This window comes from Opisthocomus hoazin, chromosome 24 (genome assembly GCF_030867145.1).
Source record: "Opisthocomus hoazin isolate bOpiHoa1 chromosome 24, bOpiHoa1.hap1, whole genome shotgun sequence".
NCBI classification, from domain to species: Eukaryota; Metazoa; Chordata; class Aves; order Opisthocomiformes; family Opisthocomidae; genus Opisthocomus; species Opisthocomus hoazin.
In genome coordinates, this window is record NC_134437.1 from 1,058,744 (window position 1) to 1,081,110 (window position 22,367).

The window sequence follows — 22,367 nt, forward strand, 5'->3', positions numbered from 1 at the left end:
GAGCTGACGGGCTGCTCAAAGCCTGGAGCGCGCGCGGCGTCCTCCCCAGCGGCCTTGTGAAGCGTGCTCCTCGGTGGGAAGCTCGTCTTCTGCCTCCGTGCCCTCCAGCCGCCGGCGCTGCCGTTCCTCGCCTCCCGTGAGCCGAGCGGCAGGGGCTCCACAGCAGCCGGGGGGGTCTGCGTGTCCTCTCCCTTTGTCGGTGGTGAAGCTTCTCGAGTAGGCGGCTCTGAGATTTTTGGTTTGGGGTTGATACTGTCTGGGGGCATGTTGCTGTTCCTTTCGTGTTGCTCAGTTTTCTGTCACCTTTTTGCCAAAGGAGCTTTCTCTTTTTGGTAGGCAACCTGAGAAGGAAGTCAAACACGAGAAGTCCTTGGACCAGCCTAGTGAAGAATCCCTTGAGGGAGCAGCTGAGGAGCTGGAGACAGGGCTCGAGCGAGGGAAAATGCATTTATTGCACGCAAAGAAGGAGAAAATTCAGCAATTCCAGGAGGAGATGAGGCTCCAGGAGGAGGAGGAAGCTGAGAAGCTTGATGAGCAAAAAGAAAAATCCCTCAGGTACTTTCCTTTTTTACTCCATCGCCCGCCTGTTTCTCCTCCGAGCCTTCCCCAGCTGCAGTCTCATTGCCGCTGGGCACAGGCCGGTGCAGTTGCGGGGCCACCGCTGCTTTGCAGAGCCGTGGGTGAACGAGGCAAGAACCAGGCTTTTGGGGAGGAGGAGTGCGGGACTCGGCCTGGCACAGGCAGTGCCGTGCGCGAGGAGCTGCCCATCGTGAGATGAGTAGCAGTCCGCTGTCAGTGCGGTGCGCGGAGCGCAGTCTGCCAGGGGAAGGCAGTCCCCGAGCCAGCCGGGAGAGCAGCTCCCCATCTCCCGCGGGGTGAGCCCTCGTGCCCTACGCACGCAGCTTTCACTGCTCCGACCTGGCCTCTTATGGTTGACCTGGGAAGAGTTGCCAGTTCAGTGCTCGGAGCTTTACTGCCTGGCAGGCGCTCGGATCCTGGGCTGAATGGCAGTAACAGGACTGGAAATGGGAGCGTTAGAGGAGGTGAGGTTACCCCAGAGGAACTCTCTGGAGCGCTGGTACTGTGTGGTTTGCAGACGGACTTCCAGACAAGGCTTTCAGGGCTAGGGCATGGATGCCGGTGGGAAACCCAGCCGGTGCATGGGGATCTAACAGCAGTTCAGGGAGCGGAGCAATGCTGGGAGCTGTGTCCTCTCCTGGGGGGAGCTTTGCTCTCCAGGCTTGTGTTTCATTTCGGGTGGCCTTGATACTTATGTTCTTAACACACCAAGCCAGCCAGAAACAGTATTTTGGCAGGAAATGTCGTGGCAATGCTGTCTTATGCAGTAATAGAGCGGTAGTAAAAAGGGTGTCATATGAAAATACAAAGCTTACAGAGGTATTAATGCATCCAGCTACCTTGGCTGGGAGCCTGCTTTCAGTTAATAGGAGTTGATTTCATTGCCTGGAAAAAAACCACCCCAGGTGCCACCCGTGATGACATAGAGCATTGTGAAAATGCGCCGCAGAGTTTGGTGCTCGGGGACTGCTGCATCTCCCATGCCAGCAGCCAGGCTCTGAGGGGTGCAGGAGAATTAATGGTCCGGAGCCCTGAGCGTGCTTCGCTCGGGCAGGCCCCGCTCGTGGCAGCGACAGCTGATCTGCAGCCTCGGGGAGGAGATCTGAGGATATGAAAGCGTACTGAACTTTTTTTCGTTTTTGCCTGGATGCTCATCTCTCAGGTCTCCGGAAGAAGATTCGGCAAAGGTTTCCGAGGAGGAAGAGTTGTGTATCAGAAAGGAAGAAGCTGAGAGACTCTCAAAGCTGCGAGCCAAAATCGCCTCAGAGACCGAGGCAGAGGAGCAGAAGATAAGGTGAGAAGTTTCGCTGCCATCTCTGGGAGCGTAGCTTTGCTGGTCTGGGAGGGAAGCCCCTTGCATGCCGGCAGCAGCCACCCCAAGAGGAGGCACCAGCCCTCCTGAGCCTCCCAGAGCGCGCACCCTGGCCTGGGAGAAGCGCGAGGCCCTAACTGTAACCCGCTGCGTGCGGGGCGGCTGCGTGTTGGTAGACGGCAGAACTGCCGGGCCGTGACGCTGCCAGCTCCGCTGCCTGGGAGCCGATCAGGTTTTGCTAAGTAGACACAGAGCACGTAAGTGTCCTGAAGAGAGGTGTTGCTGGCGTGTTGGAGCAGGCACTGGGACATGTAAACGAAGGAAACGGCATCTGCAAGGGTCGTTGCACTCGGCAGCGTAGCTTGGTTTGGCCGGACATCTCTGTCTAGCAGCTTTTAAGGCCTGCGAAAAAGACTGGGGGAGGCAGAGACTGGAAAAAGTCTATTTTATTATTTCTTTTTTCCTTAGTTGACAGACAGGGCTGCACCTGACTGCTTTGCTGTTTGTTTCCAAGCCTGAGACGACACACTTGTGAATCCGTGTGCTGTGGTTCTCCGTTTCTTCTGGCTTGCGTGTCGCATCCCATAGCAGTGTCCTCTCTCGGCTCTGGTTCCTAAACGGAGTCCAGCGGTGAAGTGCCGAATTCTGACTTGCTTCTATCCGTGTTCTCGTTGCAAACCTACCAGGGCAGAGCAAGAGGTCACGCTGCAGAAACTCAGAGAAGAGTGGGAATGCCGGCAGGTGATGGAGAAGGAGAGCCTGGAGAGGAAGCAGCAGCTTGTTTTGGAGAAGATGAGGCTGGAAATGGAGGAGGCTCAGCAGAAAGCGACGACTGAGCTGGAACAAGAGAAGGAACAATTCCTGAGCGAGCTCAAGGAGAGATTAGACAGGGAGAAGAAGAAGGTGAGATCTTTTTTGCCAGCTAGGGTCAGACCCGTGCAGCTCATGCTGACCTGGCTTGCGCTGCAACGCTGAAGTGTTAAGATCAAATAACGCCTGCGCGTGCTCGAGTAGTGACTCGCCTAAAACATAAAGGAAAGGTGCTGGGCATGCTGTTAGAAGCAGGACTGAGGCAGGGAGGAGTACTCCCCCGTTTTGTATTGCAGTGGTGGTTAAATGACAGTTATTTAAATGGCCACATTGCATCTGAAGGAAAGGGAAGGATCGCTGCGTGTCTCGGCCGGGCTAAGCCCAGGCAGTTCGTCAGATCCGACCCCTGCTGTGGCTGCTGCTGTGCTGCTCCAGAGAGCCTGGGGAGTTCTCGAACGGAGGCGGTTCGTAGTCCTTCCAGCACAGCACGACTGAGACCCGTTGTGATCTCCTGGGAGGGAAAGCGTACAGAGAGCGAAGGCACCTTGCACGTAGTCCGGTGTGGAAGGGGTTTACCATTGCCCTTTTGTGACGCTTATGGAGAGACGCTAATTGCAAATGCATCTCGTACAGCATGTCCTCACACATAGAGGTTTTCCCGCTTGTGTTCCTTCCTGTAGGCACTAGAAGAGCTGGAGAAACAGTTTGCAACTGAACTCCAGCAGCTGACATCTGCAGCCGAAGAGAAGCATCATAAGGTAAAAGATGGCATCCTTAGAGCGTAAATTGCGTCTTTCCCACACTGTCACAAAAGGTGGCCCGGGAGGGAGGCATTAATTTTTTTTTCCACTTCCTAAACGTGGTTCTGGTCTGGCTCAGCATTTGGACGTGCTCCAAGTAGGGGGTGGTGAGACTGCACACCCTGGTCTTTTCCACGCTGCTTGCTCTCTGGAGGAGGGCACTAAATGGATCTTGTCAGAAGGGTGACAAGGCTCTGTGGGTGGCTTTCGTGGCAGGTCATTTCCAGCCTGCAGACCCGGGCAGCAGAGGCACAGAGGAGCGAGGAGGCTCAGCTGCGTGAAGACTTGCAGAGAGCGGAGCAGAAAGTGCAGCAAAAAGCCTATCAATTAACAGAGTACGAACGCGAGGCAAGTATTCATCTTGGGTTCCTGAAGGTTCTTCACCTCTCCTTGGATGTGTGTGGCGAGGTGTGAGAGGCCACGTGCCCTGCCCAGGGGCGACAGGGGTGCCTTAGGGGAAAGGACACCCCTGCGGCATCTCACTTTGCTGGGGTGCCTGCCTTGTGCTACCCAGGCCACAGCCTGAGCCCCCTTGCAAGGTGCCTGTGGCTCGTGTGCGAGGTTGCTCTCGGGGGGGCCGCTGCAGCACAGTGCTGGGGTTCAGAGGAACGTCCTGCCGTGTCATCCCTGCAGCTCAGCGAGCTTATGAGAGAGAAACGCCAGGAAGTGCAAAAGGACCACGAGAGGAAAATGGAGCGGATGAAAGAGGAGCACCAGGAAGCCTTAGCACGGCTTCGGGATCAGTACGAGGAGGAGGTACTGCTGCGGGAGAGCGGTGGGTTGGGGAGGGGACTCCCACGGCTCGCTGCGCTGGGCTGTACCGCGGCTGGCACCGCTGCTTGCCAGCCCTGCCCGTCTCAGCCACTCCTAGAACTGGGCATCTCCTTTCTCCTAGGAGAACTGGGCGTTGTTGCCATGGTGAAAAGTGAATTTAGACTGGGGTTATAAGGATAAGCTGTCGAAACATCTCTGTGCCGGCAACTTCCACATGAGTTTGTGGACTTCTGTATGAGAGTAGATTGTTCAAATTTTTGCAGGTGCCCTCTGGAAAGCCTTCTGCCTCCCATTTTTGGCTACACAGTCAGCAGTGTGTGACAAAACCGTAGTTTCGTGGCTTGTTTCTTCTGTCATGAGCCATTCCCTTAACAGCGCTCTCCCTCTAAGCCAGAGGTTTTAATCTGCTGAGCTTGATGTTTGCTCAGGGGCTGCTGAGTGATGGGCTGGCTTTCCAGAGCGTGTGTCCTGTGTGTTCGTGTTGGCTTGCTGGAAAACCCTGTGCCTCGCTCGGGCGCTGTTCTCATTTGTGCTTTGCGACAAACAGGAGAGAAAGCAAAGAGCAGAGCTGCTTGAAGGCCTGCGCAGCCAGACGGTGCGCCTCCGGCAGCTTCACGAAGCAGAGGGGAGAGCTCTGCAGGCAGAGCTGGATGAGCGGCTCGCTGCGTTGCAGCACAGGCACCGGGAGAAGGTGAGGAGGCCGCTTTGCCTAGCAGCTGGTCGTGGCTTGGCTGCTCGGGGGTGGCCCGGGTGCTGTGACAGCCTCTGCAGCCGGGTGACGCCGGTGGCGGGCACGCTTTCCCAGTGCCGCGCTTTCCAGGCTTTGTGTCTCTGCCAGTGGCAGAGCTCTGCCTGGCGAGTGGGGAACTTGTGCTATTCTGTCTTTAACTCAGCATCTCTGTGCAGGAAAGAGAACTCCAGGAACAGGAAAACGAGCTTGAAACGCGCACGAAGAACGTCAAAGCCAGATCGGTGCAGCTCCTTAGCCAGGTGAGTCAACCCTGTTGGGCTCGCGGAGGTTTCAGAGCCTGAGTTGCTCCTCTGGCTGCTTCCTCGTGCGGGGCTTTTCAGAAGCGCTCAGCCAGGGCTTTTGCTGCCATGCAAGTTCCAGGTAAAACTTTCGTCACAGGTCAGAGCAGGGCTGAGCGTTCCTAGTGGTACGGCCGGGCGGCTGGTGTTTGCAGCGAAAGCCAGTGCTCTGGGTTTGCTCAGCGCTGCGGGAGACAGTCAGTCGCTGTAAGAGTGACACAGGGAGCAGAAAAGCCTTTGAAGGTGGCTTGCCATGCTCAGCATCACTTTGGATTGTAGTCAGTCCCCTCCTGATTTACCTCCTCTTCTCCCTGCTGCTGTGAAACAGGAATGAGTGTTTCTGGATCTTGGGCAGCAGAGCGGGAGAGAAAAGCACTCCAGATGCTCCCGTGGAGCTGACAAAAATCACTGGCTGATGCTCTTGCCTGCCAGACCTCTCAAGCCCTGGCCTCTGCCAAGGGCCATAGACAACCTTGCTTCTGTCAGCCGTTCCTTTCCAGGCAGCACTGGAGTGAGGAAGTAAAAAGGCGGAGAAATGCTGGAGGCAACCAGGGGCTTCACAAAAGCAAGATCCTGCAGAAATGGCTATGTGCCTTGGACACTCCTGCAGCTGAGTGGGAAGGGCTGTCCTTCCCACAGGAGTGCAAATATTCCCAGCTTCTCACCTGAAGTCAAGTGAAGGGAGGGGAACCTGAGTGTGTGTGTGCGGGGGAAATAAAGCAAGGCTGACAACAATCCTCAGTTATTTTAAAATGGTCCTGAGACTTAGGCTTGGCCTCTGTAGTTCGGGTGATGCCCAGCATCAGCAGCATCCTCGCTCTGACACTCGCCTGCTTTCTTGTCCGTGTGTAGGAGGAGTCTCTGAGAAAGAAAAGGCAGCAGCTGCTGGATGAAGACAGACAGACTGAGCTGGAAAGAGATGTATGTATGCCTTGGCTCTAGGGAGGTGCTGTGCTGCGTTTCTTTTGGGGGTGAGGGCAGCACGCTGGAACTATGGCTTTAAAACGACAAACTGTAGCTTCTAAATTGTGAGTCTGGAGTGCCATCCTGCTGGGAGGTTGATTAGCTGTGAGCTGCTTCCCAAAAAGAAGAGACGGTCCTGTTCTTCCAGGGTTGGCGTGTAGTGTGTGCATTGGTAGCTCTGGGGCCTCCTGTGAACAGTGCAGGTAGCGAGCTCTTGCGTGTTGTGTGCCTTTTGTCTTCATGTTGGGGAAATTACTGCGAGGGATTTTTTTTGGTTTTCCTCTAGGAAGCTGCTCTAGCTTCTCAGCTTTGCCTAGAGGAGAATAGGAAGGAGCATGCCAGCCTCCTGGAGTCCATCCGGCAGCTACGTCGGTCTCTTGAAGAGCTCCAGGACCAGAAAGCTGAGCTGGAGGCCCAGGTGGACTTGTTGCAGACCCGAAGCCAGAGGCTGCAGAAACGCATCAGGTGTGTGTATGAGAAATTTCCTCTAATACAAAAAATCTACCCTATGCCCCTAACAGAAACCTCTCTAACGTAACATGGAGCTCTCCCTTACCTCTGAGCGTCTTGTACGCTGGGCCGTGTTCCTTCCGAATCCTAAAGGTGGTTTTACCGCATGTCGAGGGCATGGAGGTCCTGGGCTCTGTTTCCAGATGTATTAACAGCTTGCTGTGTGAATTTGTCCCTTCACCTTTGCTCGTTGGGTTCGTTTGTTCGTCTTCTCCGCGTCTGTCTCGCGTGGTTAATGAGATGCTTCGAGAGGGGCACTGAAATGCAAAGGAAGGATGTTCCTAAGGTAGCCGAGCTTCTGGGTAAGGCTGTGGAGCGGTGTCTCCCTGCCCAGCCAGGGGCCATGTCTGACACCGCACCGCAGACCCCGTGCTGCTGTTGTCTTGCACATCTGGGGCCCTTTCCCTCCCGGAAACCGGAGGTCACTGTGGACACCGTTGCAGACTGATTGCTGGGCTAAGTGGACCTGCAGTCTAATCAAGTGCTGCCACTTGCTCTTGTCTTGCCTTTTCTTGTGGCAGTGAGCTGGAGGCAGCTGCCAGGAGCAAACAGGAGACTTTGAAAGAACTGGAGGCACAAGAAAGCGTTGAATCTCCAAGAAGGAAAGCTGAGCTCCAAGTTGAAGACCTGAGAGAAACTATTCAAGCTGTGAGTAAAGCAGACTGTAGAGGTTTTTGCCTTGTGAGATCTGAGGCGGTAACTCCCTAGAAAATCCCAGCTTTTGTTCCTTCTGTGTGAACTCATTTGAGATGCAGTGATGCATTTTTCTTTGCCAGGAGACATCAATACGTTCAGTAGCATTTGTTGATTTCTGTCTATTATTACTGGGGGGAAAGGAGTGTGGGATACTTGCGTGCCCCTGGAGTCGAAAGCAAGGCTTGAGTCAGGGATAGAAATGCCTTTGCTACTTCTGAGAAGTCACACAAAGAACATCCCTGGCACTGGTTTTGCATCTAGGCAGTACCACGGTGATGGCATTCCGCATTTTGCCTCCTAATTGGATTCTTAGGGGGTCCCGGGCTTCTTTTTCCCATGCGTATTCCTTAGTTTTTGAAATGTTTCCACTCCTCAGCACTCGCCCAGAGAACCTGCTTCCCCACCCTCTCAAAGCCACGAGGACAGAGAGTTCCAGTTTGATCAGTGAGTATCTCTGTGCCGGCTGCTTCTGGGGCATGGCAGTGCTTCGGTTTTCCGAGCCCACGGTTCTGCCTGGGTCCATCCGCGTTGCGCCCTCAGTCCGCTTCTGCTGAGCGTGCAGCATGAGGCTTGCAGGGTGGCGCGGTCAGAGCAGAAAGCCGAGCGCATGCCTGTGTGTTCCGTGTAGTGTCAGGAGCTACATCTCCACGGAAGGGATCTCCATCAGGAACACCAAGGAGTTCCTGGTGCGCCAGGCTCGCTCCATGAGGAAGAGGCACTCGGCGCTGAAAGCTGCAAAGCAGCAGTGGCGCCAGGATATGCAGAAAGCGCAGGAGGTGGTGCGGGATCCCGACAGCTCCCAGCTCCTGGAGGGCATGCGCAGGAACCTGGAAGAGGTGAGCCCCTGGGCGCTGCCTGTGGTCAGATGTCGGGCACCGTGGCTGCGCGAATGAACCCCCAGCCGTGGGGTTGATTCCTGGCTCCGCTGCTGCAGTGACAGGCAGCTGTGGGCGTTCGGTCCTGCTGGAAAGCAGATCTTGCATGCCTTGGATGATAGATAGGCAATGTTTGTCCCTGCTTGTGTCTTCCTCACCGTGATGCAAGGGTCGGAGTCCTCCCGCCCTCAGGCTGGCTGCAGACAGCTTCAGGAAGGCCAGGGCAGCTGGTTGGGAATGTGGTGCAAAGGCAGTGTCCCAGGAACAGGCTTAATGAGAACCTGGAAGCAATTGTACTCCAGCAGCATGGTTTCCCGTGCTGAGTAGAAGTGAGCTAATGAAAGCCACCCTAACCAGTAACGTGGATTATTTCCTGTCATTCGTGTTTAACTTTCCTCCTCGGCTTGGCTGTCGATCCACCGCAGGAAGCAAAGCAGTTGGACAAGATGAAGTCGGCTATGCGGAAAGGACAGGTGCTGCTGAAGAAGAAAGAAGAGAAGCTAAGCCAGCTGGAGTGCTCGCTGCTGGAGGAGGTGAGCGCTGGCGTCGCTGTTGTTGGGCCTGCCCAGAGCCCTGCGCCTCCTCCCCTCGGCTGGAGTCTCTGCAGGGCTTGTGGTGCCCGGGAGGCCAAAGGCTGGCATTTGCCAGCAGAGCTGGGTTTCAGAAACACATTCCCTGAGAGCAGAACGGTCGGTCTGTCTGCCTGAGCGCAGTGGGAGAGAAGTCGTAGAGTTGGAGAGGACGACAGGCGTTGGACTGCGCTGCCCGTGATTCACTGGGTCTGCAGCCAGCAGGAGCGTCGGGGTTTAACTGAGCGCCGCGCAGCTGCTCGCGCATTCCCCGGCTGGGGTGGGGGGAGAATCCAAAGAGTAAAAGGTGAGAAAACTCCTGGGTCGAGATACAGAGAGTTTAGTAGGCAAAGCGAAAGCTGCGCACGCAAGCACAGCAAAACCAGGGATTCATTCGCCGCCTCCCGTCGCAGGCAGGGAAAGCGGGGCTCCGTCGTGCGCAGTGGTGACTGGAGGAGACAAGCAGCAGCGCTCCACGCTCCGGGCCCCCTGCTCGCTGGCGGGGTGGGCTGAGAGGCAGAAAAGGCTGTGGTGCCGTGTAAGCACTGCTCAGCGGTAACGAAAACATCCCCGTGTTATCAGCACTGTTTCCAGCACAAGTCCAAAACACAGCCCCAGAGTAGCTACTTGGAAGAAAATTAACTCTGTCCCAGGCCACACGAGCACAAAGATGGTCGAGAGAGACTTTCTTCCACGGTGGCAGCTTGCCAGGCAGGGCTGCTGGCAGCAGGGCTGGACTTGGGTGCACAGAACCTGCCGGGTGCAATGGTTTGTGAGAAGCTGGTTTGTCAGGTCGGAAGCGAATCCTACGACCTAAACTAAACCCCTCATCAGAAGGGTTAGATGTCTTGGTAACTGCCTGTATCGTGGTATGTATGGCAGATACTGAGCCTTCCCTCCGGTTCCGACATCCAGACTCGCTCTAAGTGTGCGGCTGCCGAAAGCAGCCTGGAAAAGCCTCCTGCTCTGAGCCTAGAGAAAACAAGGGCAGGTCAGCTCGTGTGAGCTGGGCTGGAGCCTGCCTTCCTGACCCAGGCAAGCCTCACGATCTGCTCGGCTCTGCCTGGCACCACGTGGCCTTAGGCAGGGCGGCAGCAGATGCAAGAGCACGAGGCCTTTGGTGGTCAAGCGCGTGTCCTTGGTGCGAAGAGAGAACCCAGCCCACGCGAGAGTTGTCACAAAACACTGTGACTTCTGCCTAGAAGGGCCGATTCGCGTGGCCGCTGGGTTCGGCCTCTAGTGCACGCACGTGCTGCTTCCAGAGACCGAGCACCCTCCTGACTTCCAGATTTTGCTGCCGGGAGCTGGAGAGGAGTCTGCTTTCACTTGGCCTGTGCCTGTCCGTGCAGCCCAGCCTGCGTAGACGAGCTGTAGGCAGTATTCCCGTGGCTTTTATGTTTCAGGGACAGAGCAGCAGGCATTATTGGCTTTGTTTTCCTTCTTTTGACCAGCTTTCAGATGAAGATACGCTGAAGAGTGCTGCGTGCAGGAAGATGGTGACTTTTGATCTCAGCAACTCTGAGGACACAAACAGCACGTCCAGTGTAAATCTGCGGCAGCCTGAGTGTAAGCGCGTGACTGGCTCGAGATGCTGTGCCCGACGTCAAATGCTTGAGGCCTGGTTCTGGCTCTCCCTCTCGCCTCTCTGATGCACCTTCTGTTGTTCTCACTTGTGCTCGTTAGTGTCTAAGGCAGGTCTGCTAGCCGTGACGGGGGCTGCTCTGTGCAGAACAGTTTATTTGGAAAACTTGTTTCCTGCCTGTAGTGGCAGATGAGAGGGATGGAGTCGGTGCGTGAGCTTGCCTTGTAAGTCTGTGCCTTTGTTTTCAGAGGGGATTATAAACTCTGGCTGCAGCTCTTCCCTCTGCTGTTGCAGAGCTGTGTTGCTTTTCTGCAGGTGTCGGGCTTCGTCTTCCTCGCGTCGCTGGCAGGAGGGGCTGCGGCCTTTCCCCGTCTGCTGCTTGCGCTTTTTGGTTTGCCTCCTGTAGCCGGGGTTGCGCAGGTGGGAAGAAGGGCTCCTCGCGAGCAGCCGGGCAGGCAGGAGGGTGGTGGTGCTCGCAGAACGGCTGGCCAGGCTGAGGCTTGTCGAAAATTTGGAAAGCTTCCCTGTGGCGACAGACTGACAATCTGTCCAGTCTGGGCTGGTCTCTCTGACCCCGATCGGTGAAATATCTGCAGGCACGCGTGGAACTGAAGGGCTTTCTCTCACCGCAAGACGAGAGCCCTCGTGTCAGCACCGTCCTCTTGGTCCTCCCTCCAGCCTGGCTGGTGGCCTAGAGAGCTTTGCTGCTTCCGAGCGTGGGAAGCGCAACCGATCCGTTCCGCCTCGCGCTCAGCTTGTGTGCGCTGAGACTGCTGCAGTACGGCGCGATTGCCTGCGCTGGGGTCTGGCTGGCGAGGCGGGGTGCGGGGCTGGGGGTTTCAGCGTGGGGGGCAGCTCTCGGAAGGGCTTGCTGTTGGCAGGGGGTCACCGCTACGCTGATGGCTGCAGGGCGCAGGGTGCAGCGGCACTCGGAGGGGTGGAGCCGGGGGCTGAGACACACGCACTCATGCACGCCCAGGCTGGTCCGGCGGGCCCCGTTCTTGGGCCGTTGGAGCATCTTGTCCTTGCTGTCTTGCTTCTCCTCCGCTTTGTGCCCAAGCAGCCCCCGAGGCACAAGTCCTCGTTGTCGGGCCGTGTCTCCTCCGTTGGCTGCAACGCCAGGTGTCTGCCTCTCTGTCCCCCTCCGCACACACTGACCAGACTCGGCTCGGAGCGCCGCGGAGCGCGGGTCTCCTGCCAGGGAGGCAGGGTCTCCCTCACCTTCCCAGTGATCTCTTTTTTCCCCCTCTCTCCTGCCAGTGGATGTGAGAACCGATTTGCGGCCTGCCCCACACCTGGACAAGATCCAGTACCTGACGGACTCTCTGCAGCGTATCACTGGTGAACTGAACGGCGTCCTCGGCGTCCTGGGCTCTCTGAGCAACCACCAGTCTCCACTCTTCACCTCGACGCCCTGCCACGGGGTCCCTCTTTCTACGTACGCCTCCTTGGCAGGGCTGCAGGCGGCCGGCTCCCTGGTCCCCCCCGCCGGGGGGTCTCTGGTAGACCAGCGGGCCTGGAGCACTGGGCTGAGCTCCGCTCGCTCTGCCGCAGCTGGGCAGTCGGTGGACAGCATCCTGGCAGAGAAATGGCACAAGTATTTCCCAGGTAAGTCTCCTATCAATCCATCTGCTTGGCTGCCTGCGAGTTTTGCTGTCACAGCCCTGCTGTGAGCCTAACTGGCTCACCCTGGATCCACTGGTGCTGCTGGTAGGAAGGGTGCTGAGGAGATAAGGAATGAGAACCTCCTTCCAGGAGGCGCAGCGCGTGGCTGATCTTGTCATCCTGCGCCTGGAGCAGCTCAGCCTTTAACATGCTCTGAGAAAGCAGCTGTTGCTAGAGACGGGAGCGAAAGAGGAGACAGCCCTGCTGTGCTAGAAGCCTGCTGTGAAGCGCAGATAGGGTTTGCCATCTTGGCTTCCCTGACTCCACCACGGCCTCGGCCGGTGGCTCAGCTTGTAAGGACAGAGCGTCCGTAGTACAAGAAAGCAGATGCACCCAGATGGGAAGACTATGGAATCTGGAGGGGGCATGTATTTAGTGTCTGTTTTCCAGGTGGGTTCCCGTCGCTCAGTGCGAGTTCCAAGCCTCTGGACAGCAAACTGGGATACGTGCCTGCAGAGTAAGGGTCTTTTTTCCTTCTCTTGTTGTTTCATTGTGCTGCTTGTATTTCTCGGGGATGATTTATGGGTCGCGTTTCACAGAATGGGTGGACAACAAAATGGTAAGCTACGTATGAAGTAGAGAAGTTAGATTCTGGCGGTTACTCACCGCCACGTGCTTGGCGCTGCCTTGTAGCTCCCGCAGGGAAGCTGCCTTCATCGCTGTGCTGATCACCCTCGTTCAGGACCAGTGTCCAAGGGTGCCGGCACCAGGCCACGCCGGCTGTGCCGTGACAGGCGACGTGGCGTGGGTGGATGGAGCGGGGGCTGCCGCCCAAACCTTTCTGATGGCATGCAGGCGAAAGGGAGGAGAGCAGCCTGATGGTGGGGGCTGCTGCGGCTGTTCTCTACGATGTGGCTGGGCAGAGGACTTTGAGCCAAGAGGAGGCTGCTTTTTGTTAACCGTGGCTCTTGCTGTGGCCACCCATCATCATCTTTGTCGTTTCTGGGATCGTTTCTGCCTCGATCTCTCTTTCCCACTTGCGCTGTCTCTTTCTCTCATGCAACAGTGAGCAGATACGGCTGTTCCAGCACTCCCAGTTCCGGAGCCGTGAGTCAGACAAGAGGAGTATTGAAGGAATGATTGAGAGCAGCAAGAAATGGCTCGAAGACTTCAAGAGGGATTCAAACGTGTATCCTTTGCCCGAGTCTGGTCTGTAATTGCACTCCAGCTTCCTGCAGTAGGTAGGAGGAGACAAGCAGGAGGTGAGTGAATCGGGAGCACTGGAGCACCGAATAGCAATTTTGAAGCCTTAGCCTCTGTTCTAGTGTCCGGTTCTGCAAAGGAATACGGTGTTTAGCAGTTGGAGCGTGAGTGACCTCTTTGCTCTTCTTCGAGCTGTACTTGACTGAGAGAGTCTCCTCCCTTTCCCCAGTTGTGCTGTGATGCTTTTTAGTGCCGCTGCTCTCCTGTGACACACAGCAGTTGGAGCTGGTAATGTAAGAATTCCAAAAAACTAACCAAAGAGTGCAGAATGGAGGCGGCGGCAGGGAACTGCTCTTGCTGTTGATGTGGCCCCAAGCCCCATCGATGCCTTTGCTGTGGGCAGTCCCTGTGGAGCAGCCCGGGAGGAGGGAGCGGTGTCTCGGCGAGGCGAGGGTGCCCAGAGACGCGTGGGGTGGCCACGTGGCGGGGCAGGGGGGGCTGGGGCTCCCCGGCCGAGCTCTCCGCCGGCTCGGTTCGGAGGCTGTCGTGGCACGCGGCTGGATCGAAGGAGCGAGACCTCTCAGGGCTATTAGCGGGGACGTTTCCAGGTTTGTGTTGTAACAGCATTAGGCTGGGGCTGTCAGCATCTCCTCGGCAGTGTACACCGATATTAGCAGCAAATCCCTCGGGCCTCCGATAGTGCCCGCTGTCCTGGGCACAGTGCTCCTCTGAGTTCCCTAATCCCCCTTTAATTCCCTGTGACTTGGATGCGGCAGGCTCGGTGCAGCACGTGTGCGCGAGGCTGGCTGCCGCCCCTCGGTACCCGGCCGCTCTGCTGGCTGTGCCCAGAGCGCTGATCCCTCCTGTAAGCCCGGCTTTTCCTTCACCCAGCTGCCAGGCCGCTCTTCCCGGGTGCGCAGAAGCCCCCTGCCAGCAGCCCCAACCTACTTCAGCTGGGACTGGATGAAAACAGACAAATTAAAGTGTACCATTACTGAAAGGTGGGACTCGGCTCGGAGAGGCGGTGGTGGGGACTCGTGTGGTCTCCCCAGTGATACGTTGGGGTTCAGCGATGCCCGGCCATCTCCGCTGCGTCTTTGCACCGTGCCCTTGAAATAAAGTCTCTTTAGAAGAGAGGGGAGCAAGGAGGAAGTGAACCTCCCAGGTGGATTCTTCTAATCCTGTAATGTGTCCAAATATGCTTTATAGACTGGTTAATCCAGTGGTGAAATATCAGGGCTTCAATAAATCAACAGTTCTCTCGTTAGTATGCTAGCGGTTGTGAGCCAGAGCTGTGAATCGTGGAGGGCTTTGAGTAACCGGTCAAGGGGGAGGACGTGAATCCAGCTGAGACTTTGCTAGAGGAAACGTGCCAGGAAACGAGGCCACGCTGATGCCCAGCCAGTGCTTATCTGCGGGTGGGCCAAGTCTTCTGACCTCTGGCACGGCTGTGAGCAGGGGAGAAGGCGCAGCGAAGCGGCTTAGAGTCTGGGGACAGAATGGGGGAGTGGCAGATGCTGACCCTCGGCAAATGTCCCTCTTTCGGGGTGGAAGCAATAGGAACTAAACCAGGAGAGGCTGGTCCTGGCAGATGTGGCAAAGCGCTCCCTGCTTCCTCTGCCTGCCGCGCCGGGCAGAGCTGCGCAGCGTGGCCGTGCTCCGGGAGCTCCCCTCCTCTCCGGCGTTAGAAACGTGCCGATGGCAACGCGGAGCAGGGGTGGCACGGGACCGCGGGGCACTGTCTGCTGGTGCGGGCGCCGTTAGGGAACGCAGCCCACTGCGGATGCCGGGCAAAGCCCCACCTGTACCCTTCCCTGCCCCGGGGAGGGGGATCTGGAGCTCAGCTCAGCAGCTGGGGTCTGCTCCGGCATGGCAGGGCTGGCGAGGCCGACCCGAGCCCTTGGTGCCCAGCCTGCAGCCTGGCCGTGCTCCTCCTGCGGCAGCTCTGCCAGGCTCCTGGGAGAGCGGGTCTCGGCGGGCCACGAAACCGGCTCTGCACGGCTGGAAAGCTGGCGGAGGTGCGGGCTGCGCAGCTCCGGCGGCTGCGGTCCCCTGGAGAGGCTGTGTCCAGAGCACGTCACCGCCCCGCGGGGTGCTCGGAGCTGGGAGTGGGCAGATGGTGCTGCTCCAGCCAGCGGGGAGAAGGCGGGCGAGGTTTTCGTACAGCTGAGTGGGAAATGTGGTAGTTGGTTCTCTTTGTCAGTATTTCCTCCCAGCTGACTTTGAATATTTTACGCTTTAAAAAACGCTGAACCACTTGCCATGTTGTCTGGTGAAGAAGTCTGCCTTTCGAGGGACCCCATCTGCGGGAAATCGCCCTCGCAGCCCTTCTCCCGAGAGCTGGCTGATGCGGGCAGGGTGGTAAAGCTGCTGCTCTGCGCCGTCGCGCCGCTGGTGTTCCTCGGGGTGGCCGTGACGTGCAGCGGCGCAAAGCGGCACCCCCTCCTGCTGTGCTTCCCGGGCGGTGTGTGCTGGCACAGCCCCGCGGCGGCTCACGCTGCCAGTGTGCCAGGGGAATGTTTATTTTTGAGGAACATAATTTCAAAACTCTGAAGAATGTATTTCTTGCTGATTTTCTTAGAGTTTTTTGTAATTACCTGGCTGGGCTTTGTCCTAGGACTGCTTGATCCTCCAGTCAAGTCCTTGTTCTCCCACTTTCTGCGTGGTAACGAAGCACGGGGTTGTCCTCCTGCGGCACTGCCAGCAGAGAACATCCCGCTGGTGTCCTTGCTGAGGACATCCCAGCCAGCTGAATGGGGAGACCTCGGATGCCTGCCCAGAGGAGCCTTTCTCTAGGAAGGGGTGGATCGAAACACGGGTACGCACCGGTGCCTGTCTGCGGGGGTGGTGCGTTAGGTGCTTGGCTGTCGGTGGGAGACGTGGCAGCCCTTCCAGTGAGGTGCTTTAGAAGGGACCCTGCGGTTCTGGCTGTCTGTGGCACGGGGAGGCTGTCGGCCCGGTGGGTGCTGTGCCCAAAGCCGCGTCGCTGAGCCCGGGCTGTCTGTTCGGAGAAGCGTGTTAGTAGTGTGGAGAAACGCCCGTTTTCCTAGCAATAACTTGGTTTGAAGTGTGTTCCTTTTTCCTGGTAAAACCTGTGATAGCAGCTGTATCTGGTTTTGTACACAAATTAAATCAACGTGAGCCTGTTTTGTATGATGGTGATGTTTGTAGCTGTGTTTTTTTCGTGTTGAGCTGTTCTATTGCAGCCCTGGGTACCCAGCTTGTGCTTACCTCTCACATCTTCCCCTCGCTTGTCTCCGGGCTGTTTCATGCTTTGTCTTGTCAAGGTCGTCTCTGGCAATTTCCAAGACCGCTCCAGCTCAGTGTGGCTTTATTACCATTATTCCATTAAGTATCTGGCCAGGGTAGCAAACGCAAGGGCAGATAGAAAGCTGGAACACAAAACTACAAAAGCAATTCTTCGGGAGGCTTTCAGCCAGCAGGACAGCTTTTCACGCGCTCCCGTCCTGCCCTTTTCATAAGGCCGTCATCCGGTCGCGTTGCAGCGGTTGTCTCGCTGCGGAGCTTTGTGTCAGGGTGGGAGGACGGGCCGGGTGCAGGAGCAGTCCAAGGCCGGCTCGGCTGGGTGCCCGGGACACCGTAGCAGCCTTTCCCAGCTGCGTGTGTTTGCTCCGGTGGGATTTTTCCCTGTAAGGTGGTGTCTCATGGAAGACTCGGCTTCTCCCGGGTCTCCCGGCAGTGCCCCTGCCCAAACGGGGCATTGGCCGCCTGTGTCCAGGCTGGGGCCGCTCCGGCGCTGAGGGACTGCGGACGCGTGGCACGGCCGGTGACAGCAGTGATGGGACAGGGGGGCTCAGCACCTGCCCGTATTTTTCCGGCTCTGTTCTGCTGCACAGCGCGGTGCTCGCTGGAGACCCTAGGTTCGGGTGGGTGGGGATGTGGGGATGCTGGGTGAGAGGCTTGGGCACTGGTACCACAGAAGAGACAGACGTGAGAGGGGGCTGGCAAGGAGGGAGGGTGGCTGCTGCTGGGCGGAGAGGAGAGCTCCTGGAGCCCGAGGACGGATGAGGCGCAGGAAGGACAGGGTGTGGATCAGCTGGCGGTGCAGAAATGGAGGCTGATAGGTAGATGCCCAGCCTCAAAAAAACCCCACAAACCAGCACCCAATCTGGAATCACCCCAGTTTGTGCTGTGCAGGATCTGCACTTGTGCGTCCTTGCCCGCTGCAGACCTGTGAGAAGAACTGCTGGAGGAGGTCTCTGACGGCAGCGCACGCTGTCCAGGCAGGCGCTCCTGGGGACAGGGCCCCTGCCCCCGTCCTGATGCAGCCGCTGTGCAGAGAGCACGGGCTGGCTCGGAGACCTCCAGAGGCCCATCCGGACCATAGGCACCTCCTGGGCGTGGGAGGCTCGGCTGCCATTAATCCTGCTGAGAAGCGGGGCAGGTCTGTCCCGGCTCGCGGGGCTGAGGGCCGTGCGTGCGTGTCTGCGCACCGGCCTGCCTGTGGACGTAGAGAAGAGGATTTGCTTTTCCTGGAATGCCAGTACTGTATGTGTTGGAGAAGCGTGGCGATTAGCAGAGCAAAAGGACAGCGCGCGATTACTGTGCCGAGATGAGCGCGAGCCCTAAGCTCATTAAGGGGCTTGGAGCCTGCCTGCCGGAGAAGGGGCGTTCCAGTCCCGGGCTGCGCGGAGAGCACCGCGCGTCGCTCCCAGAGCTTGCACTGCCCGGAGCCGAGGGAGCCCCGCGGAGACCCCAGCCATGCTGGCGACCCTGATGACAGCGCTGTTTTTTGTGGTGAGAGCAGTTGGACAGGTGAGTCTGGGCGGGCCTGGCCGCAGGTGGGATTTAACGCTTTCCACTTGCTTTCTGGAATCGTGTGGGTTTTCTTACTGCAGAAGGCGGGGAGCGGTGGGGAACTGGGCTGCGGGTGCCGCAGCTCCTGCTCCGGCAGAGCTGTGGCTGTGCCGCGAAGCCCTGCGGGCTGCTGCTCCTCCGCTTCCCTTCTGTCCTCTCACCTGCTGCAAATCCTTTCCGCGTGCAGCTCGGGACCAGCCTGTTCCGCGAAGAGCCCCTGCCGTACCTCGTGTACCAGCCCCTGCCCTGGCAGATTCAGTGTGTGACCCAGAGCCGCCGGAGCAGCCGGGACAGCGAGGTGAGGGCTGGCGGGGCAGAGGGCAGTGCCCGGCGCGGGTGAAACCACGCAGGCTGCTGGGAGAGAAGGCTGGGGCAAGGGCGAGGGCTTTTTCTCTTTCCCTGGAAAGGCGGAAAACCGGGTAATGCCGGGAGGCAGGGTAGGCTGAGAAAGGGAGGAAAGGTATTTGTAGACAAATTCAAGTTTATTGGTGGGAATGAAAATGCCCCCTCGCAGACCTGATGACCCAGGTGCTGCAGTGTCGCGGTGGGTGCTGGAGTTGAAATAAGCCCAGCAAGTCAGGTTCCACGCTGACTGGAAATGCAGATCCAGTGAGGCCAGCCTGTGCCAACGTACGTCCTGAGATGCTGCCAGCACATCTCACAGGTCCGATGTTTGGTACAAAGCTCTTTTTCTCCTCGGAGGACTTCTCACAAATGCAAATTAATTAATCAGTGCTCTGTGGTGCTCTTTAAGGGAACAACAGTAAGTATTTTGAAGTTTCCCAAAGGGAATGGGTGGTGGAAAGCTGGGTGAGGCCAGCTGTGTCCCTTTCATAGCTTCCTAGCTGATCTGAAAGGGACTGTTCTCGCCGCTTCTGCCCAATACACGACTAACTCTGCTGTTTGTTTGTTCTCTGCCTTTCTAGAAAGGCAGGAGCTCTCGGCACAACAGCATCTACTCGATTTCTGGAGAGAAAGGTGAGTGTGGAGCAGGCAGGGAGACAGCCCTGCCCAGGTAGTAGGGGAAACTCGTGGTTGTGACAGTGGGGTGCAGCAGAAGAGCAGGCATTGCAGCACCTGGACCCTCCTTGGCCTCTCCTGCCAACAAGTCTGCCTCTGTGCCACTATGAAGAGGTATTTGGGAAGTCAGCTTTGCGGTGGCTTTCCCTGCAGCCCAGCCTGTGGCAGCACACGTGTGCGTGCGCCAGTCCGTGCCTCCCCGTTCCCGCGAAACCTGCCCCACGGCGTGGGTCAGACTGTCCCCCGAGGCAGCCCCCTGCCTCTGGTCTCCAAGGCTCTGCCCCTCGGCCGAGGTCAGGCAGCTCGGACGGAGGCAGGCGAGGCAGACGAGCTGCGGCGTGCCTCCCGGGGGGAGCGGGCGCTGTGGCCAGCCCGGTCCCTGCCCTCGGGGGTTTCGCTGCCCCGGGGGTGGGTGAAGGCCCCAGGGCTGCCGGGGTGGGCAGTGGCCCTCGGCTGGTTGCGGCGGTGGGGCATTACCGACGGGCCGGCCGCGGGCGAGCTCCCTCAGCGGGAGTGCTTCTTGCGAGGCGTTGGCAGCCCGCGCGGCCGGGCGCTGGCTCCCGCGGACGTGCAGCGGTGCGTGCCGCGGGGCGTCCCCAGCCGCTCGTGTTGGACTTTTGCAGCGGGCAGGATTTACGGCTGGCGATGTAGCGTGTTAAGCAGGGCAGGAGGGAGCCACTTCTCAGTGTGGACTCTTTTTATGTGTCTTTTCACTTTGCGATTTCTTTTAGGATGGGAATAAAAATGGTTTCAGGTGACAGGGGTGAGTTTATACAGCAGCAGCCGGCACCAGGGTTTCTGATCGCTGCTCGGGGGGTGCTTAGCAGTGACACGCTCGCTTAGAGGAGCGCTGCTGAGTGGCTTTGATTCAGTTCCTGTTGAATTGCACAATACTTCCCTAATGCCACATTAAGCGTGGGGTGGGGAGGGCTCCCATTTGTCAGCGTGAGAGCTTTATTGCCGTACAGTGCCGGGCTTTTTTTTCTAATCTTATTTGTGTGTGTGAAAGTAAGTGGGTATCATACGTGGTGATTAAACGTGGGGAAGCTGAGGTCTTTGGGGAGTGAAGCTGTGTAAATAGAGGGCTTAGCGCTGCCAGGGAGGCTGCGCCTTGCTGTGCCTCCCGTTCCCCGCTCCATCGCCCTCCGCCCTGGACATGCGCCCTGTGAGCCGGGGCAGTCGTGGTTCCAGGCCGCGGGCTCTCCAGCAGCTTTCACCTCTGCAGCGGAGCGAAGCCCCCCCCCCCCCCCCCCCCCCCCCATCTGCGGGGAGCCTGGGGTGCGCCCAGGGAGGCTGCCCTGACCCCGCAGGGAGGGGGGGTGATGCCAGAGCCTGCCTGTGCTCACTGTGCTGCTCGCTTGTCCTCCCAGGCGACGTCGCCCCTGATGCCAGCAGCGAGAGCAAGTTCTTCAGCGATCCGTCCGAGAAGGCGGCCGTCACCATCCAGAGCCACTTCAGGAGATACCAGCAGCAGAAGCAGGAGAAGAAGTAGACGCGCCAGCCACCCGTGCCCTGCACCGTCCCTCCTTTTGTCCGTGCTGTACCCCTGAGAGATTTGTGGCCGTGGTGACCGTGAACCTGCTCCCCGATACGTAGCTTCTGGTGCGTGTGCAGCTGTAGGTACTCTGCCGGTGGTGGTGGTTGCGGCTCGGAGCAAGACCTCTTTCCTGGTCAGTCTGTCCCCAGATGCCTTGCCGTGTGGGCCAGTTTGATGGCCCCTCCGTGCCCAGGGAGTGAGCTGGCGTTGCCCAGCCCCTCCTTGGTGGCAGCACCCACGGCTGTGTGGGGGCTGGCCACGGGGCCACGGCCAGCGTCAGCCCCAGCAGCTGTGCGGGTGGGAGCGGGCCCCGCACAGCTGACAGCGATCATGGCTGGATGCTCGCTGCCAGCTGGGGCTCGCTTGGCCAGGCAATAAATACCCTGCCCTGTGCCTCCCGAGCCATTCTGCTTCCGGAGCTGGGCTGGAAGAGCTGCCTTTGTCTCCTGCTCCGGGCAGCTGGCTCGTGGAGCTGCTGAGCACGATGTGCGGGAGCTGGCCCGGAGCGGGATGGCACCGAGGGGACCTGCTGCGGGAGCTGAGCCGTGTGCGGACCGTGAGCCGATCTGACTGGTCTTGGGGAGGACGGCTTGGGGGCCCCTGGTTTCAGAGCAGGGATGGGGTGGGATGGTGTCTCGCGGGGCTGCGCGTGCCGAGGCTGACCCCGCTCTCTGCTGGTGTTGGGGTTAGTGCCCTCTGTCACCCTGGCCGCTTGGTCCCGCAGAGCTGAGCAGAGACCTGCTCCCGGCTGGCAGGGACTGGACCCCGAGGTCAGCTTGGGTTGGAGCACCCGGTTTTGAGTGCTGGCTTTTGGAGGGTGCAGCCGTGTTGGAAAAGAGGGACCGTGAAAGCGCCAAGCTCTGGGCCGGCAGAGAAAGAGGGGGAGGCTTGCTGTGAGGGGGTGGGGGTGAGAAGCGGGTGCGGAGGCACCGTCTGCTGTGGCACGGCGCGCTGGGGGAAGGCGCGGAGCGCGGAGGCGATGCTGGCTGCCAGCAGTGCTGCTCCGACCACCTGAGTGGGGTTTCTGCTGCCTCTTTGCTGGCTCAGACGCTGGGTTTTCCGTGCAGAGCTGCTGAGCTCTGCCCGTGGAGCCCTGACTGCCCTCCCTGTGCTCTGCAGCCACAGCCATCCTCGGCCCTCCCTACGAGGGCTCCGGTCCCCAGCTGCCCCTGCTCATCCTCAGCCCGTGAGTGCTGGCGTTTGGCGTCTGGCTTCCCCTCGCGCTCGGCTGCCGCCCGCGGGTTGTGCTGGGCATCCCGTGCTGCTCGTGCTCTGCTTGGGAGGTGCCCTGGGCGAGCAGGGCTGGGGATGGTGCGCTCCGCGGCTCTGCGAGCTGCCGGGCTCTGCCGCGGGCAGGTCCCCTGGCCCTGAGCTGGCTGGCACCGGGCCGGGTGTGTGGCGTGGAGTCTGGGGGTTTGGCTGCAGTGCTGGGACCGAGAACCGAACCAGCTCATGGGATGAGTGGGTTGGCTGGGTTTTTTGCCCATGTCCTGTTGCAGGCAGTGTTTGGCTAGCGTGGCGTGGGATGGGCTGTCCTCCTTCAGCTCCTCGCTGGCTCCTGCGTGCGGTGACCGGGGAGAGCCCGGCGCGCTGGTGAAGGGCGGTGGGCTCGCTGGGAGCGGCGGCACGCTGGGCTCTCCTGGCGGAGTGCTGGGAATTTGTGCTGTCTTGACAAACTTGGCAAA

At 58.7% G+C, this 22,367-nt stretch overlaps 2 protein-coding genes across 10 annotated transcripts in view; one reads left to right on the forward strand and one right to left on the reverse strand.

Annotated features, from left to right (window-relative positions):
• CEP164 (centrosomal protein 164) overlaps positions 1-17,165 on the forward strand; it is a 41,971-nt gene extending 24,806 nt beyond the window's left edge. For 4 of the 9 annotated variants that reach the window (XM_075442368.1, XM_075442371.1, XM_075442370.1 and 1 more), the window contains 19 exons: positions 337-555; positions 1,742-1,873; positions 2,578-2,794; positions 3,382-3,459; positions 3,718-3,849; positions 4,135-4,257; positions 4,823-4,966; positions 5,182-5,265; positions 6,157-6,225; positions 6,554-6,732; positions 7,299-7,425; positions 7,850-7,917; positions 8,102-8,309; positions 8,774-8,881; positions 10,369-10,483; positions 11,760-12,107; positions 12,555-12,621; positions 13,171-13,293; positions 14,206-17,165. In XM_075442368.1, the coding sequence (XP_075298483.1) occupies positions 337-555; positions 1,742-1,873; positions 2,578-2,794; positions 3,382-3,459; positions 3,718-3,849; positions 4,135-4,257; positions 4,823-4,966; positions 5,182-5,265; positions 6,157-6,225; positions 6,554-6,732; positions 7,299-7,425; positions 7,850-7,917; positions 8,102-8,309; positions 8,774-8,881; positions 10,369-10,483; positions 11,760-12,107; positions 12,555-12,621; positions 13,171-13,293; positions 14,206-14,305 (2,641 nt within the window). In that variant the 3' untranslated portion in view covers positions 14,306-17,165. The remainder of the gene's footprint in view (positions 1-336; positions 556-1,741; positions 1,874-2,577; positions 2,795-3,381; positions 3,460-3,717; positions 3,850-4,134; positions 4,258-4,822; positions 4,967-5,181; positions 5,266-6,156; positions 6,226-6,553; positions 6,733-7,298; positions 7,426-7,849; positions 7,918-8,101; positions 8,310-8,773; positions 8,882-10,368; positions 10,484-11,759; positions 12,108-12,554; positions 12,622-13,170; positions 13,294-14,205) is intronic. The other 5 variants (XM_075442372.1, XM_075442373.1, XM_075442375.1 and 2 more) reach the window with 2 other exon arrangements.
• Positions 1-22,367, reverse strand: part of FXYD6 (FXYD domain containing ion transport regulator 6) — a 157,601-nt gene that overhangs the window by 5,472 nt on the left and 129,762 nt on the right. The gene's annotated exons all lie outside the window — the stretch shown is intronic.